Source organism: Coloeus monedula, assembly GCF_965178545.1.
Source record: "Coloeus monedula genome assembly, chromosome: 1".
NCBI classification, from domain to species: domain Eukaryota; kingdom Metazoa; phylum Chordata; class Aves; order Passeriformes; family Corvidae; genus Coloeus; species Coloeus monedula.
The window spans coordinates 98001744-98016038 of record NC_138781.1 but is presented as its reverse complement, the minus strand read 5'-3'; the positions used below and the strand labels follow the sequence as shown (position 1 = coordinate 98016038).

Here is a 14295-nt window from a genome sequence, read left to right as displayed (position 1 = left end):
GTACAGAGTTCTGTAAGGCTTATGTAATTTGTTTCCCTGGTTCACTCTTAGGCCTTATAATTGTGAAACAGGGCATCTAAATTGATCAGTTCATTATGTTTCAGGACAATAAAAATATAACTAGAACAAATATTTCCAAAAAACCATCCAAATTTTTTTTCAGCTGTTCTTTACAAATTGCATACCTATGTCTTGCAGGTAAATCCCTTGGTCCCATCAGCTTTCTATTTGCACTACAATAACAGGACACATGAAAAATGCTGCAATTGAGATATTCTCTTTGACTGCTATAAGTCTTTCCCCTGGACTGAGGTCCATGTAACTTGTTCTCTTGTCGTAATGTAAATTCCTGAATCCTTCTTTTTCTGACTCAGGTTCTGGCTATTTCTTGTTTGTGTATTGTGTTGAGGTTTGGCCCATCATAAACAGCACTGTTTCTGTGAGCTTCAGTGCAGATATAATTTCTCCTTCTCACCCTTTTGTTTGTGGTACTCCACAGAGGATGCTCCAGAGTCTCCCTCCGGCCCCAGTTCCCCAAAAGTTGCCCTGCTTCCTCCAGTGCTGAAGAAAGTTCCTTCTGATAAAGAAAAGGATGGTCAGAGCAGCCCCTCAGTCAGATCATTTTCTCAAGAAGGTAGGAGTGTTTGTATTACTGGTGTCTTCTAGTGAAATTTTATGCGTCATTGTCCCCTGATTTGTTTTCACTTGGAAGGGAAGAGCGTTAGTCATTTAAAGGTGAAAAGCACGAGGAAAATGTATCTGGTCACCTATTCAGCATCTCCTCCCCCCATCTTCCTTTGATCAAACCAAGTGAACAATTAATCCCTGGGTATTAGTACTGTAACTGAACAATTAAGGGACAATTAAGGTATATATTTATGGTTCGTTTGGTCTGAACTAAGATGCTGGTTGATATTGGTCACACAATAATGTGAAATGCAGCTCTGTGGTTTCAGCACATTTTCAGGCAAGCAGCCATGACTTGGTTCCTTGCAGCCAGCCCACTGCTCTGTTTTCCTTTCTGTGGGGTCTCTGCATGTGGCTGAGTTCGCCTCCCCCTCCTCAGGCAATGAGTCTCTGTGTGCCAGGGCAAGGCTTGGTGCCTTTTATCTTTTATGCACAACAGTAGGCTGCTCTCTTCTCTTTGTTGATTTTCATGTGTGTACTGTATTTCTACCTTTGCTGATGCATTTTCATGCCCTGAGTTGGCTCTTAGAAGAGCTAAAGCATCCTCTGATAGCACAGGATATGTGGAGAAGTAGTTACAGAAATGTTGCTCAGCATGGTGTTAACTGGCACAAGTGATGATGTTTGAAGTCTGGGGGTGATGTCTTCCTTCCTGGGTCTCTCCTCAAGAAAGACATGTAAGGTGGTTCCCATCACTTAAACTGTGAAACAAAGCAGTGTCTTTCACATTCTGACAGGAGATTTTCACAGAGTAGAATGGGGGACAAACGAGTCAAGGCAGCTACGTAAGGCTGGGTTGTGAAGACTGAGAAGTTGTGCTGCCTACAAAGCCTACTGCCATCATTCAGAATGATCCATGTTGCCAAAAGCAACAGGAGTCAGGCACTGTGCTTTCTTACTCCTTGCTCCCTTTAAACCTCCAGTCAAATTAGCCAAACACAGGATTTTCTGTTTGGTTCTACATGGCACTCTACATATTTTACTGACAATAGTTTAACTTGCCAGGTTCTTAACGAGCTGCTGTGCTTTGCATAAAATTATTTGGGAAAGAGTAAATTCTGTTTATTTTATTTTTTTTCCTTTTCATGTTTTCTTTTTTATTCATTACTGTCCTACTTCCTCACTCAGCCATTCTTCTGTCCTTGCTTTCTACCTCACTTCAGGCTAGCATGTTCAATTCATTTCTGCAACTGGTGAATCACTGCAAATCTGTCTGAGTTAGTAACAAAATCATATCTCCTGTGAAATAAAGCTACATGTTAGATGATATTTGATTATAAAGTTGTTTTATGTTGATGACTTTAACTGTACTTCATGGGACAATCTGCAAATACACCTCTGCACTGTGCAGCTGTGAGATCAGGCTGCAGTTACCAACACCCCAAGATATCTGTGCTACATTTAAGCAAGCAACTGGCATACTGATTACTGGCCTCTGAATAATTGATTAAATGGGTTGGATAAGTGAAACTTTTCATACTACCTTATGTACATGGGCCTACAGAACAGCTTAGGAGTATAAATTAATCCTTTTCCTTGCTAGAGCAAACAGGAGATTGTCAAAAAAGAGAGGCAGCACTTGACTGTGCCAAACCATCTGGCAGCGTGAAAACCACTCCGGGGCAGTATTCTACCAGTGCAGAAGAGGAAGCTAATGTGCTTGGGCAGAGGATGGCACAGCCAACTTCTGGTTAGAAGTTTTCATTTTTCATCAAGATGGTACTTGATAACTGGCACCAACAATTGTTAATAAATGGTAATAGCAAAGAAGCCACAGAAGAGTGTGAGTTTGTCATCTGTTATTATGAGAAAGGTAAAAATTTCATGGGGTTCTAATCATCTTTCTGTCCCCATGGGATTTACACGGCATGAAAAAATTTCCAGATAAGACATGTGTGTGCATTTTTCCTTTGTGGCAACTCCAGTGACCAGTCCCATCTAGCACAAGCAGTCCATCTGCAGATGAGCACTCACTATAACCTGTGACTGCTCAGTGCAGCAACACTGGCACGCTGCAGGTAGTCTGGCTGCTGCTTGCTGTGCTTGCACACCTATCCTTTCTAAGATCATGCACTTCAGTGTTTCAAAATACATTTCAGCTTGAATATTGTTAGTGCCAGTTTCAGTGCATCACTCACAAAACCATTTGAGAACTGGGTAAATTGGGTTATGTATTGTTACTTTGATTTTCAGTTGCAAAAGCAAACAAAATCACCACCTAAAGAACCCAAGCCCAGCATGGTGCTGCATTGAGGAGCAGCTTTGACTTACAGTGAGCTCATTCAGTAGGCTGTAAAAATGTTTGGTTCCTTTATGTGCTTTTAAAATATAAATCTCCTGTTCTCAAATGGTATATGTTTACATGTTTCTCTTTACCTCTTAACTGGTTGGTTTAAATAGTTGTTCAAAATTACTTTTTTCTAAAGTATTTTAATTGTATGTTTGAACATCTTATGCAACTCCATTTACCCACAGTTTTTCTATTTATAAGACATCACATAACCCTTCCTCAGCCCAAAATTTATAAACTGATTTCCTTTTCGTATTGTAGAATCAAACTTAGTCCATCCAAACTGGGAATCTCCCCTCCCTATCATAATGAAATTATTATATTTTAGTTCATTCTGAGATACCTCTCTGATAAAGTATGTTTTGAAAGGTCACCTGTGTACGGTTTCATTGAGGCAAGGGTAAGCTCTTCTGGCAGAAGCCTGCTTGCACTATGTGGACTTAAATGCCTGATACATCTTTCAGTCATTTATGGGGCAAACTACTTGCCTATATTTATCAGGCCGTAAACTAAAATGGCTGCTGCAGGATGTGTTTTGGGTTTTGTTTGAAGAGTCAATGAAGGCCAGACAAAGACCAGGTACTGGTGTCAAGGATGACTCAAAAAATTTCCAGGCACCTATTTCTTTGAAAAGCAGTGGTGTTTTAGAAGGTAGAAATGCCTGAATATTTTTTACAGGATTTCAGCATCAGAATCCTGTCCAATTCTATGAAATGGCTTTAAAAACCTTTCTCAAAATCCCTTCCTGTTTCCCAGCTTGCAGAGCCAGGATAAGAATGCAGTGAGTGTGTAGCTGCTGGCTCTCATTTCCTCATATATTTTGGCTAGCACAAATGAGAAAACAGGTATTTTGGACTCAGGAGAACTATTTGGCTGCCTTGGGATCCCTCTCTGCACTTCCCACATTCCTGGCAGTCTCTAACACAGCCTGCCACAATTAGGAATGGCCACAGAGATGGTCAGTGGCAGGCTGCTGCTTGGCTGGAGCTGCGTGCTGGTGACAGGGCAGGCTGTCCCTTGCAGTGGTGAGGCTACAGGTGAGTGGTACATGGGGAGGGAGAGGTGGTGCTGCATGGCCACAGCACTTCCTGGCGTCTTGTCTAGAGAGGGATTCACAGAAGTGGTCAGGCACAAGGATCAGTGTGAACCAAAGCCGACCATCCTTACCCAAAATGGTGGAGCAAAGGTCTTGTAAAGGCAACATTTAATTTTGTGGGGGTAGAATGAGGTTGACTTGCAACAAGGTCACATTTAAGGGCCGCTGTGTTTAAAGTTTCATTTTAAGTGCACGTATGAGATTTCTAGTGCTGTCAGTCCTTGGGTAAGGTCACCCTGGTTGATGTGTATAACCATCTTGTTACCATAGCAGTTGTGGGCCACTGATTAGATCAGGAATCTCAACAAGGTTTACAACCTTCTTTTCCAATTTATTTTGAAGCTAATAGGTTTGGAGAAAGGCCTGGCTTTATGGAGATGTCTGAGTGCTGGGTGAACAAAGTGTTTGCATTTAGATTGTGGGAAGTGGGTATGTCCTCCTGCTTTCCCCATTCCTGACCATAGCAAGGTGCAGAGCCCGTGGTCTCATCTGGAAGAAAAGATGGTTGAGCTCAAAGCCATGGGTGTCCCTCCTGTTAGGGGATAGAGAGGACATTGGGACCTGGCAGTGTAGGGTCAGGGAGAAGCAGTTTGTGTAACTTGGATGCTGAGGTGAGTGTCTGTTATGATCAAAGCTGCTGAGTCAAAAGGGAGAACATAGATGTGTCCTGCTAGGGAGACAGGCCTGCCTGAGATGTGCATCACTGGTCTGAGGGGTGCCCAGCAGGCACATCCACCTGAGCAGCCAGGAGTGCACTGCCTGAGATCCATCCCAGCTGGAAAGAAGCATGCTGTTTTGGTTTGGAAGTGGTGTGATGAGAAGAAAATCTCCAGGCCATTTCTAACTGTAATGTTTATCCATGCCACAATGAAGTACTAAGTGTCATGTTTCAAGTTTGCCTGCTTGCCAGCCAACAGTGGAATAAAGCTTGCTCACTCTCTCTTCTCACCTTTTTCTGGCTTGAAGAATTAATGGACCTATGCTACTCCTACTAGTGCAAATTAATTCAGTGAGGTCAGGAGTAGGTCCCATGCGCATTAATGACTTTTTTATTGTTATTTTTTTGTCTTCTTCCTCTCTCTTCTGCAGTCATTAGTAAGACCTATTTCTGTTTTATGCAGCTGCAAAAAGAAGCCCTGGGCAGCAGTCTCATGAGTTCCAGGAACTGAAGCAGAGGTCCTTAAGTAAAGACGGCCATCAGGGAAGCAAGTCCAGTGACTCTGGCGAAGAAGCAGATAAAGATTTTATTTTTGTTTAGCAATCAGTACAAGTGCTTTGTAGCGCAAGAGCTTTTTATAACAATCGGGTTTCAGCAATCAACAGCCCTTTTAGTCAGCTGCTCTTTCACCACAGGTACATTTCCATGCAGAAAACCTGATCTTCCAATCATGATTTACAGTACACCTGGCATTGATTCGGTCCTTAATTTCTGGTCTGTGCAGTGCAGACATTCCTTTCCATGCCTTTGGCTAAAGCCAGCCATTCTTTTGTGTACTCTACTTGAACTTCTCTGAAGCAGCTACAAAGAGTGCCCTGCATTAGGGCATTTAGAAAGCAAAGCAAATTAACTGGACACTGTCTTACACTAATACACTGTACAGCAGGTAATGTGTTGTACTGCTGAATGTAAATGTGTCAGATCTGCACGTGACTTACATATAAATATATTCTTGCGGTATGCAATTGCACATTGTAATTATATTAAAAGAGCACACTAATAAAATAATTTGTATAGATTATATATATTAAATGCTTGGGTATGGTTTTTACATTCTCCCATAGGGAGCTTCTTTCTTCCTGTTCTCCCACTGTACATAAAGCTCCAATGCTTACATTTGTGTACTGTCAGAAAGCACAACAGAGAAGGATTTGGATTATGTATAACCATGGTATGCTTCCACATTCGTATATTAATGTATATAGTTGATTGGAATGAGGGCAATTGAAATTTTATTAATATTGGTGTTTTCTGGAGGCCTTCCTCGGTTCTGTCTGCATATTAGCTTCCTTTCAATGTGTAATTCTATGAGAAACATAGTTCGACATCTGTAAAAATATTTCAGCTTTGAGGGAGGGGATGCAAATTTCACAGCTACCCACTTACATTACAGGTTGAAGGGATTTTATTCATATGTATATTTGTAACAATAAAAAATGATTTTACAACTGAAATACTAGTCTTTGTTTTTACAGCCCTGTTTGTGGTCTGATGGTCTCTGCTGTTTGAATGCTGGCATTGGGTCAGGTAGGCAAAGTGTGCAGTTAAGACAAAACCTGCATAATTTTTCTGCTTCTAGTAAAGTGCCTGTTCCAACTGAACGGGACACATACACATCATAAAACTGCTGAAGGAAGATCTCTTTACTATTCTCCTCCCTTGGAATCTTCACCAAAGTAGCCTTCATGTCAGCCAGAAACACCTGCTATCTAAATTCTCAGTTTTGGTCCAGTAGGACAGATTAAAATTGGTTGGTAACTCTCTCCCAAGAGCAATTTTTCTGGCCCTTTTGTGGCTTCTTGACTGGACAGAAGTGCTCAGATACATGCCCATCTGATAACGTTCTGTCTGATCTCTGTGCACATGCCTGCTGTATCCACTTCTCCTGTTGCACTATAAAGGGCTGCTAAGTCGAAACAAAACATCTTAGAAGCACTTGGTAGAGGTTTACATCTCAAAAGTCAGCTACAAGGTGGTGGGAAAGAGGTCCTGAAGGCTGGGGGTTTCTTCTTGGGGTTTGCCCTGACTTGAAATAATGCATTTATTTAAAATCGTTGAGACAGTGTCTTCATATTCACATAGATACTCTTGATTTATTTGGCATCAGTAAGAACAAAAGACAAATTGCAAAGGAAAACTTGAAATACCTGTATTAGAAATGAAAGTTAATTTATTCATAAATAAACTGCAATTTTTATTCCTCTAGGACCTAGAAAAGGCAACTGTCTGAGAAGTGTAAGTATGCAAGAAGGGTTGCTCTAATTATTGGTTTTGTGAATTTAAGAAAATTAACAGCAAGGGTTGTGGTATTAATTAAGACAAAAATTTTATATAGTCTCTACCTTCCAGAGCAGTTAGTTGCTGAGAATTTTACCTGTGCTTGATGTCCTCCTCATCAGTCATCTGAGGTACTGTTCTGGTCCTGCTGTGAGGAACCACGGCAGCAGTGTGTGCCCATCACCCTGCTATCGGAAAACCAAAGACAGGGATGTCTCAAAAGCTGTAGACAAAGCATGCGTTTGTGCTGTTAATAAGAAGAAAAGCTTTAGTGCTGTAACATTTGTTTGCTGAGTATAAGGATTTCATTGCACATCAGTGTTTTTCCGTATTAGTTACAGAAAGCCATTCCAGTCTTTATTCCAGCCATCAGTGTGTTGTGGGCAGGCCGAGTGGTGGAGAAAACTTTAAGGGAGTGCTAGTGAGAGCTCTTGAAGATCTGGGGTTTGGCTTTGTGTGTGCGTGGCTTTGGGTGTGGGGAGGAGTGATGGTTTTCATTTCTTTACTCTCTTTCTGCCTGGCACACCCAGCACTATCAGCCCGAATGCAAAGAATTCACGTTGCATCCAGAGCACCCCTCTTGTACATCTTCTGCATTTAAGGAATAATGACTTTTATTTTCAGTATCTTGGGCCCATAGAGGCCATGGGTAGGTGCCAGTGTGTTTCAGGAAGGGAACAGCTGCTGTGCCCTGGTGCCAAGCCAAGTTGGGAGGTTGGGGGGATCCTTGCAGAGCAGGAGGGGCGCTGCCTTTCCATGAGCTGCAGGCCATCCAAGCAGGTGTGCAGCTGGCAGAACCCTCATTTCTCTTGTTCCCCCCTGCTACCTGAGCTGCTCTGTGGTTGGCCTCCTGTGATCCCTGCCTATCCTGGCCCATGTGCTTCTCTGGGAGGGTGAGGGACAGAGCCCAGAAGCCGTGTTCAGCTGCTTTGGTGGGCTGCCAGCAGCAAGGATCCCTGGAGTTCCCGGGAGACTGAACAGAGACCCGGTAGAGGTACTGCTGAAGGAAAGGGCTGCTACTTGTTCTCCCAGGGCATCCAGCATCTTTGAGTACCACCAACACTCTGTGTTCCTTCCTGTCACACCCTGGTGCTGCCTGAGCACCTCCAGCTGTGCTGGCAGAGTTTGGCATGGGAGAAGAGGTGGCCTGCCTCCCAGCCATGCTGCTGGCATTCCCCTTGCAGCTGAGGGCATCTCCACAGTGCTGTGCTGTGTGGTCTGGTCACACAGAAAGGGCTCAGAAGCTCCAGCTGGGGTTATGCCTGACACAATGGCTTTTGGTCCCTGGACCATGACTGGTGTCAGACAAGACAGCAGCTGCATGTTGCCTTCACCATATTTAGGGGTGACAGTGAAGGGGTGGCAGCATCTGAGGTGACAGCAAGGCCCTCTGCTTCCCCCCATGCACATAAGCACACGTACATACTGTATGAGCAAACAAGAGGGAAGGACCAGCAGCTCTGGTCAGCCAGGTAGAAATGCTGCCCTGGGAGGGGTCTGACCATGAGCATCTCAGTTCAGAGCTGCGTCTAACTGATCCACCTTTAGGAAAAGGGGGCAAAAAAGCTCTCCTGGAGGGAGCTGCTCTGCTCTTTTCTGCTCTTAAATCTGGTTTTCAGGTTTTGCCATCAAGGAATTTCACCCATGATATACACAATGGGAGCACCTCCCCCTCTGAGACGTGCTGAAGAAGGGCTGTGGCTGCCTGCCAGGCTCCAGTGTGAACTCAGCTCTGTACCACAGCTGCAGGACCTACTTCCCACTCCCTGCTAAAGGAGGTTAAAATCTGAATGATAGATTTTGAGCTTTTTAAAGTATTCCCTGATGTGCAGTAACAACAGTAAATAGCTGCTTCCTAAGATGGGAACTGCAATCATCCTAAATCTTCCCCCTCTGCCAGAGCCAACCATCCAGGCTGAGACAATTTGGGAATTAACGTGGCCCATTAGTCACAAATCTGCACAACCCAACACACTTAGCCGAGAGCTGCCACCAGCACGAGCTCTCACCACCACTGCTTATTAATTGATTAATGTGGAGATGATTTCTCTCTCCTATTGCAAACAAAAAAAGGTACTGAGAATAATTTTTGGGAAAATACCAGAAGGCTCTGCTCCTGTTTGAAAGGCATGAGAGGTGTGATGCTTTCCCCACACCCAGGGATGCTAGTACTGGGTGGGCTGTGCCTGAATCCCACCTCTGGATATTATTCTCTGCTTGTGCTGAAGCTTAGGGAAGGTTTCAGGTACAAACACTGTCCTTTGCTTCTCCGGGAGCCAGGAGCCAGAGGATCTTGTAACAAACAGTGCAAGTAAGTAACACACTATCATTTAATGCCCGACTCCTACTGATCAGGCCTGGAAAGCTGGTCTTTTCCCATCCTAAGAAAACGGAGAGGATGAAAATCACAACATAAACACATGGTGCCAATCTTCTCTTTCCTTGTGATGTAGGAGCTCTCAATCCTGGAAAGAAAGGATCATAGGAAGGTCTGCCAGGCACCTTCACAGCTTTCCTACCCATCTCTGTGCCTGTCCTCCTGCAGTTCCTCACGCCTCCTCTCAACAGGAGCATCCCACCAGCACCATAGCAAGTGCCTCTAGAGCCACCTGAGCCATCCTCCACTAGTGTCCAACATTTCCAAAGCCTCCTGACCACAGGCAGAGCAGGGCCCCACAGCAGCTGGGGTGTCTTCCCTTGAGGGCAGAGAGGGGTGCATTCGTTTTTAGTTGAGAGCAAGCAGCTTCACCAAACAGACAGTGCTCCCTGCTCCTCAGGCCATGATGGCACCTTGTTTCAGCAGGCACTGCTGGTGACTGGCAGCTTAAAATGTTGCTCTGATCATTGCACGTGGAAGTCTTCTTTTCCCATCCTGAAACTGAGATTTCTCCAGCTCTGGAGGGCAGTTTTCCAGAGCTGCACAGAGTTCATGTGTTCAGAGACCATTCAGATCTGAATGGGTGAAGAAATGCAGAAGTGAGGCCTCAGGGTCATCTGCAGAACAGGGAAACAAATCAAATAGTGTGAAAGCTGATGGCAAGTCCATAGAAAGCAGGATGGTGGGGGGTTGCATCCAGTGCCCCTTGGGATTGTGAGGTGCCCTGGAGGTTCCAGGTTCACACGTGATGAGGAGAGGAGAAATCCCAGCTGGTAGAGAAAGGCTGGTGCAGGGCAATGGCTGAGTTCCTGATAAAACCTTTCTTTTCCTCTGAATCTGGGACAGAGCTCTCAGTTCTCCATCAGTACGCAGCCAGGGTCAAGGTGGCCCTTGGGATGAGGCACTTGTTTGGGCAGGAACCTAGACCAGGATGCCAGCTCTCCCCCTCCCTGAACCCTCTCACCCATGGTTGCTTCTGCTGCATCAGGGAGATCCTGCAGTGGCAGGGACTGCAACTGTCCTGGGAGTGCAAATTCCCTTCATGCCAAGTATCACAGAGAAATCGCTGTGAGAGCAACGATGCTCATCAAGAAGCTGAACAGTGAGACCCTCTGTTTTTGAGCAGAGAGAAAACAATCTGTGAGTCTCTGCACAGAAAATGAAGGTGTCATTAAGAGGGATCTGTTATTACAGGACCTAATTTCTTATGCTGTATCCCACAGCAAACTGAAGAGGCTCCTGCAGATAGAGTCTCTTCCCAGCTAGAAAGCCACTCTACATCAGCTGTCCTAGGGTTTTATTAGATGCAGATTCCAAGTGCCCATGTTCAGGAAGCCTGCATGGAAAAGCAGATATGCTGCCATGGTCCCTCCCAGCCATGTGTTGAGGTCTTTGCTCTGATGCCTCTGTGCTGATGCTGCTTTGACAATTTGTGATGAGTTCTGCCAGCTGACCCCAAACCCAATCCTTCAGAGCCTGTTTTTTTCTGCTTTTCCAGTAAGTCGAACTGAGGAGAAAAAAGCTGTGTGGGAGAAAGAGTATTTAATTAGATTGGTACCAACAGGGAAGGCAGGAGAGGGGCTGCCAGCTTGGCAAATCCAATTTGGTTTCACTGAATGGAGGAGTCGAGTTAACTCTGTAATCTCTGTTTAGCATCATTCCTGGAATGCCTCCTTCCCTTCCTATTTGCTTAGGTGGGTAAGACCCAGCAGAGGGTAGAGGGGAGTGCTGTGGAGGCTGCACAGCCCAAGGTTTATTTGGACAACATTAAATTCTGGCCAAAGACTGAAATAATGAAAGTCATGAACTGTAACTGAGACTGCAGTCCCTGGGTAGCATTGAGCAGCATGCAGCTGGGGGAAATATCAGCTTTTCCTTTGGGAAATCTCAGATCTCTTCTGATGGCCTGAGTCCTGATCCCTCATTTCAGTGGAATCCTTGTGGGAGGGGGTTGGCTGCTTCCTTATAACACTCAAGGGATCCCACTGCTGGTCCAAAATGAAGAAGATGACAGAGGACTGAAGCCTCACAGCTTGGAGGGCTGGCTGGGAAGGCTGGAAAAACTTGGCCTTGGTGGGAATCTATGGATGGAAATATCTGTGGGATGGTAGTCTTTGTGTCACACCACATCCATCAGTACCCAACCTGAACTGTCACTGCACCTCTTTGCACCCTGAACTCACACACTCTGCACCACCCAAGCCAGAAAGACGGATCCAGGATCTAGCCCAGAACAGGAATGTGGGATTTGTCAGGCAGAGGGAGGGAGCGAGATGGAAGGAGGGGCAAGAGAAGGGCATCCTTTTTGGAAAGTGGGGGTCTGCTGCTAATAAGCAGCTTGTACCCATCTGAGGGTGGGTTGGAAATAAGAGTCTGTTTCTTTTCTGCAGCAGACAGCTTCGTCTCTGACTTGATTTCCAAGGAATGGTAGGGGGCTTCACTGGCTGTATTATTTCCACTTTGATTTCCTTTCAGTTTACCTTTCACTGCTTCTGCATCGTTTTCCTTTGCTGGGATGCTCAGACCTCATGCCGGGCAGAAGAGCATCATCTGCACCCTCGGCAGCCCCAGCTGTGCACAGCAGCACGGCCAGCACAGCCGCCTCCCACCGCCCTGGTGCACATCAGGGTCTGGGGAAAATGGGGCACATGAGGATCCAGGCTGGGGCTCTCTGCAGGACCCATGCAGGACCCAAACCACCTGTGAAACACCTGGATGAAGTGCTGATGGTGCCAGTGTTGTCTTCCTCAGTGTCTCCGGTCAGTGCAAAGCTGAGGGAAGCTGAAGCCGTTTGATGAGGAAAATTATTTCCATTTATCAGTGTCCTCATGTATTTGTAATTTTCTTCTGTAAAGGGGAGGAGCAAAGTCATACCACAAATTCAAATGTTGGGTTTGGTTTTTTGTTCTCTAGTCTGTCCATGGAAACCCAAATGTTTCATTTCACATCAGTACTTTGAGTCTGGCCCAAAGAATGAGGCATTTGTCAGCTGCCCCTTATTTCCATTTCCAGATCAGCAATCTGCACTTTTATCCATGCTTTCCCATGTACGATTGCCTGATTAAGCCTTTCTACAAAGCTAGCCCAGCCTGGGGTTTGGCCACATGCTCCTTATTTTGCTCTTTACTTGGCAAAAATTGCCATTTATTAATTGATTATCAATATCAGTTAAATAAAACAGCATTGCTGGTGTCCTCAGCTTCCTTGACCCACAGCAGGGCCAGGCAATGGTAGTGCAAATGCTTCCAGCCTCAAGGCACTTACTGAAGCACATTCATTTAAGAGCCAAGTGCATCTGTGGTCAGGGTGAACACACTTGCTTTTCTTTTTAAGCTTTTCAAAACACAGATTTGAGCTCTTTGACCTTGAGTGTTACTGCACAGTGCAAAGCTGAAGCCAAAGTCCTCAATCAAAAGTGTCTATTACTTTTTTAAAATACTGCCTACCTTTAATTCTTATTTATTCCTCTAAGGAAATAAGCCAAGGCAGAGTGGTTGCTGAGTTTGGTACATGAGCTGCACACAGAGCAGCTATCTTCAGTGCGTTGTTTTAATACTGATGCCAACAGAGCCACAGTTCAATATGCTCCTCAAATTTACAGTGTTCCACAGAAAGTCCAACTGGATGAATAAAAATTGTTCTGAGCTGGTTTTTGTTTAGTTTGGTTTTTTTCTCACTCAGGCTTTACTGAGTCACCTAAAGCAATTGGAGAAGCTGAACACGTTTTAGGCACTCAGCAGCGAGGATGGCCACATCCTCACTGCAGGCTGGGATTTACCTGGTTCCAGTCACTTTGAGCTAAATTTTGCAATTCCACCCCTAAGAACCCTAAATCCATCTTGTGCAATACTTGAGGCAGGGCAGACCAGCTAAGCTGTGCATTGATGAGGTGGCCTCTGTATCCATAGGGTATTCAGTGGAGGGTTTTGTGGGGGGAGCAAAGGCATAGCTGGTGCAAACAGGAATCTATTGTCTCTGCTCCTTTTTCCCCCTGTGCAGCTATGTTCTGCTGCTGTGTGAAATCAAAACCTCTCTCTGCCAGCACTGAAACCACATGGGATGACAAGGATGGACACATATCATCCACGTCCTCATGCACAGGTAACAATGAGCTCTTGTGAGAGCCCTTTAAGCTCCTTTTTTCTCTCCAACCTGGGCACCTGGTTTCACTGGAGTTGTGTGAGATGCTGAATAAATACTGGTAGTTTAAATAAGGTGTCACTTCTCGCCTGCTCTTTCTCCTGAGAGGGCATGGGGAGAACCAGCTATGAGAAGCTCTTCTTAGTGCCCTGAGCTTTGCATCCAATCCCATAAAATCTCACTGTCTCCATCGCTGCGAAATGGCCGGGTGCTTCCTGTTGCAAAATATTGCAAAACATGGATAGTGTTTCCTCTTAAGTTAGTTTTGTTAAAAATGTTTCTTAGTAAGAAACCAGGTGTCATGATCATACTACCAAGGGATCTCGTTGGTTCTCAGCCATGGTGGTGGTTTCCAGAGCTGGGTTACAAACCATGATAGAAACTGATGAACATCTCTTTTCTAAAAACCTGGATCAGGATGCTGCTGATCTGAGGCAGATGGGTTCTGGGTCCTGGGAAGACAGACAGGGCCAAAAAGTGATCTTCATGCCATGGAGCAGTGCCAGATGACCTCATCCCACACAGAAGATCAGGCAGTGCCCATGGGGCACAGGAGGCCACCACTGCTGGGGAGCCATGGTGGGAAATGCTGGGAAGAAGAGAGTGCAGGAGGAGTTCCATGGGGGAGCCCTCACCCCAAGGCAAGGCATTACTTTTGGTGGTGAGGCAAGGACAGATGATAGAGAAATCTGTGGAGTGACTCTGGTCTT

At 45.2% G+C, this 14295-nt stretch overlaps 1 protein-coding gene across 2 annotated transcripts in view; it reads left to right on the top strand.

Moving 5' to 3' along the window:
* Positions 1-6214, top strand: part of CARMIL1 (capping protein regulator and myosin 1 linker 1) — a 193410-nt gene extending 187196 nt beyond the window's left edge. The window contains exons 36-38 of one of the 2 annotated variants that reach the window (XM_082280168.1): positions 500-634; positions 2231-2377; positions 5195-6214. In XM_082280168.1, coding sequence (XP_082136294.1) covers positions 500-634; positions 2231-2377; positions 5195-5331 — 419 coding nt within the window. In that variant the 3' untranslated portion in view covers positions 5332-6214. The remainder of the gene's footprint in view (positions 1-499; positions 635-2230; positions 2378-5194) is intronic. The other variant, XM_082280169.1, reaches the window with a different exon arrangement.
* The last annotated feature ends 8081 nt before the right edge of the window (positions 6215-14295 follow it).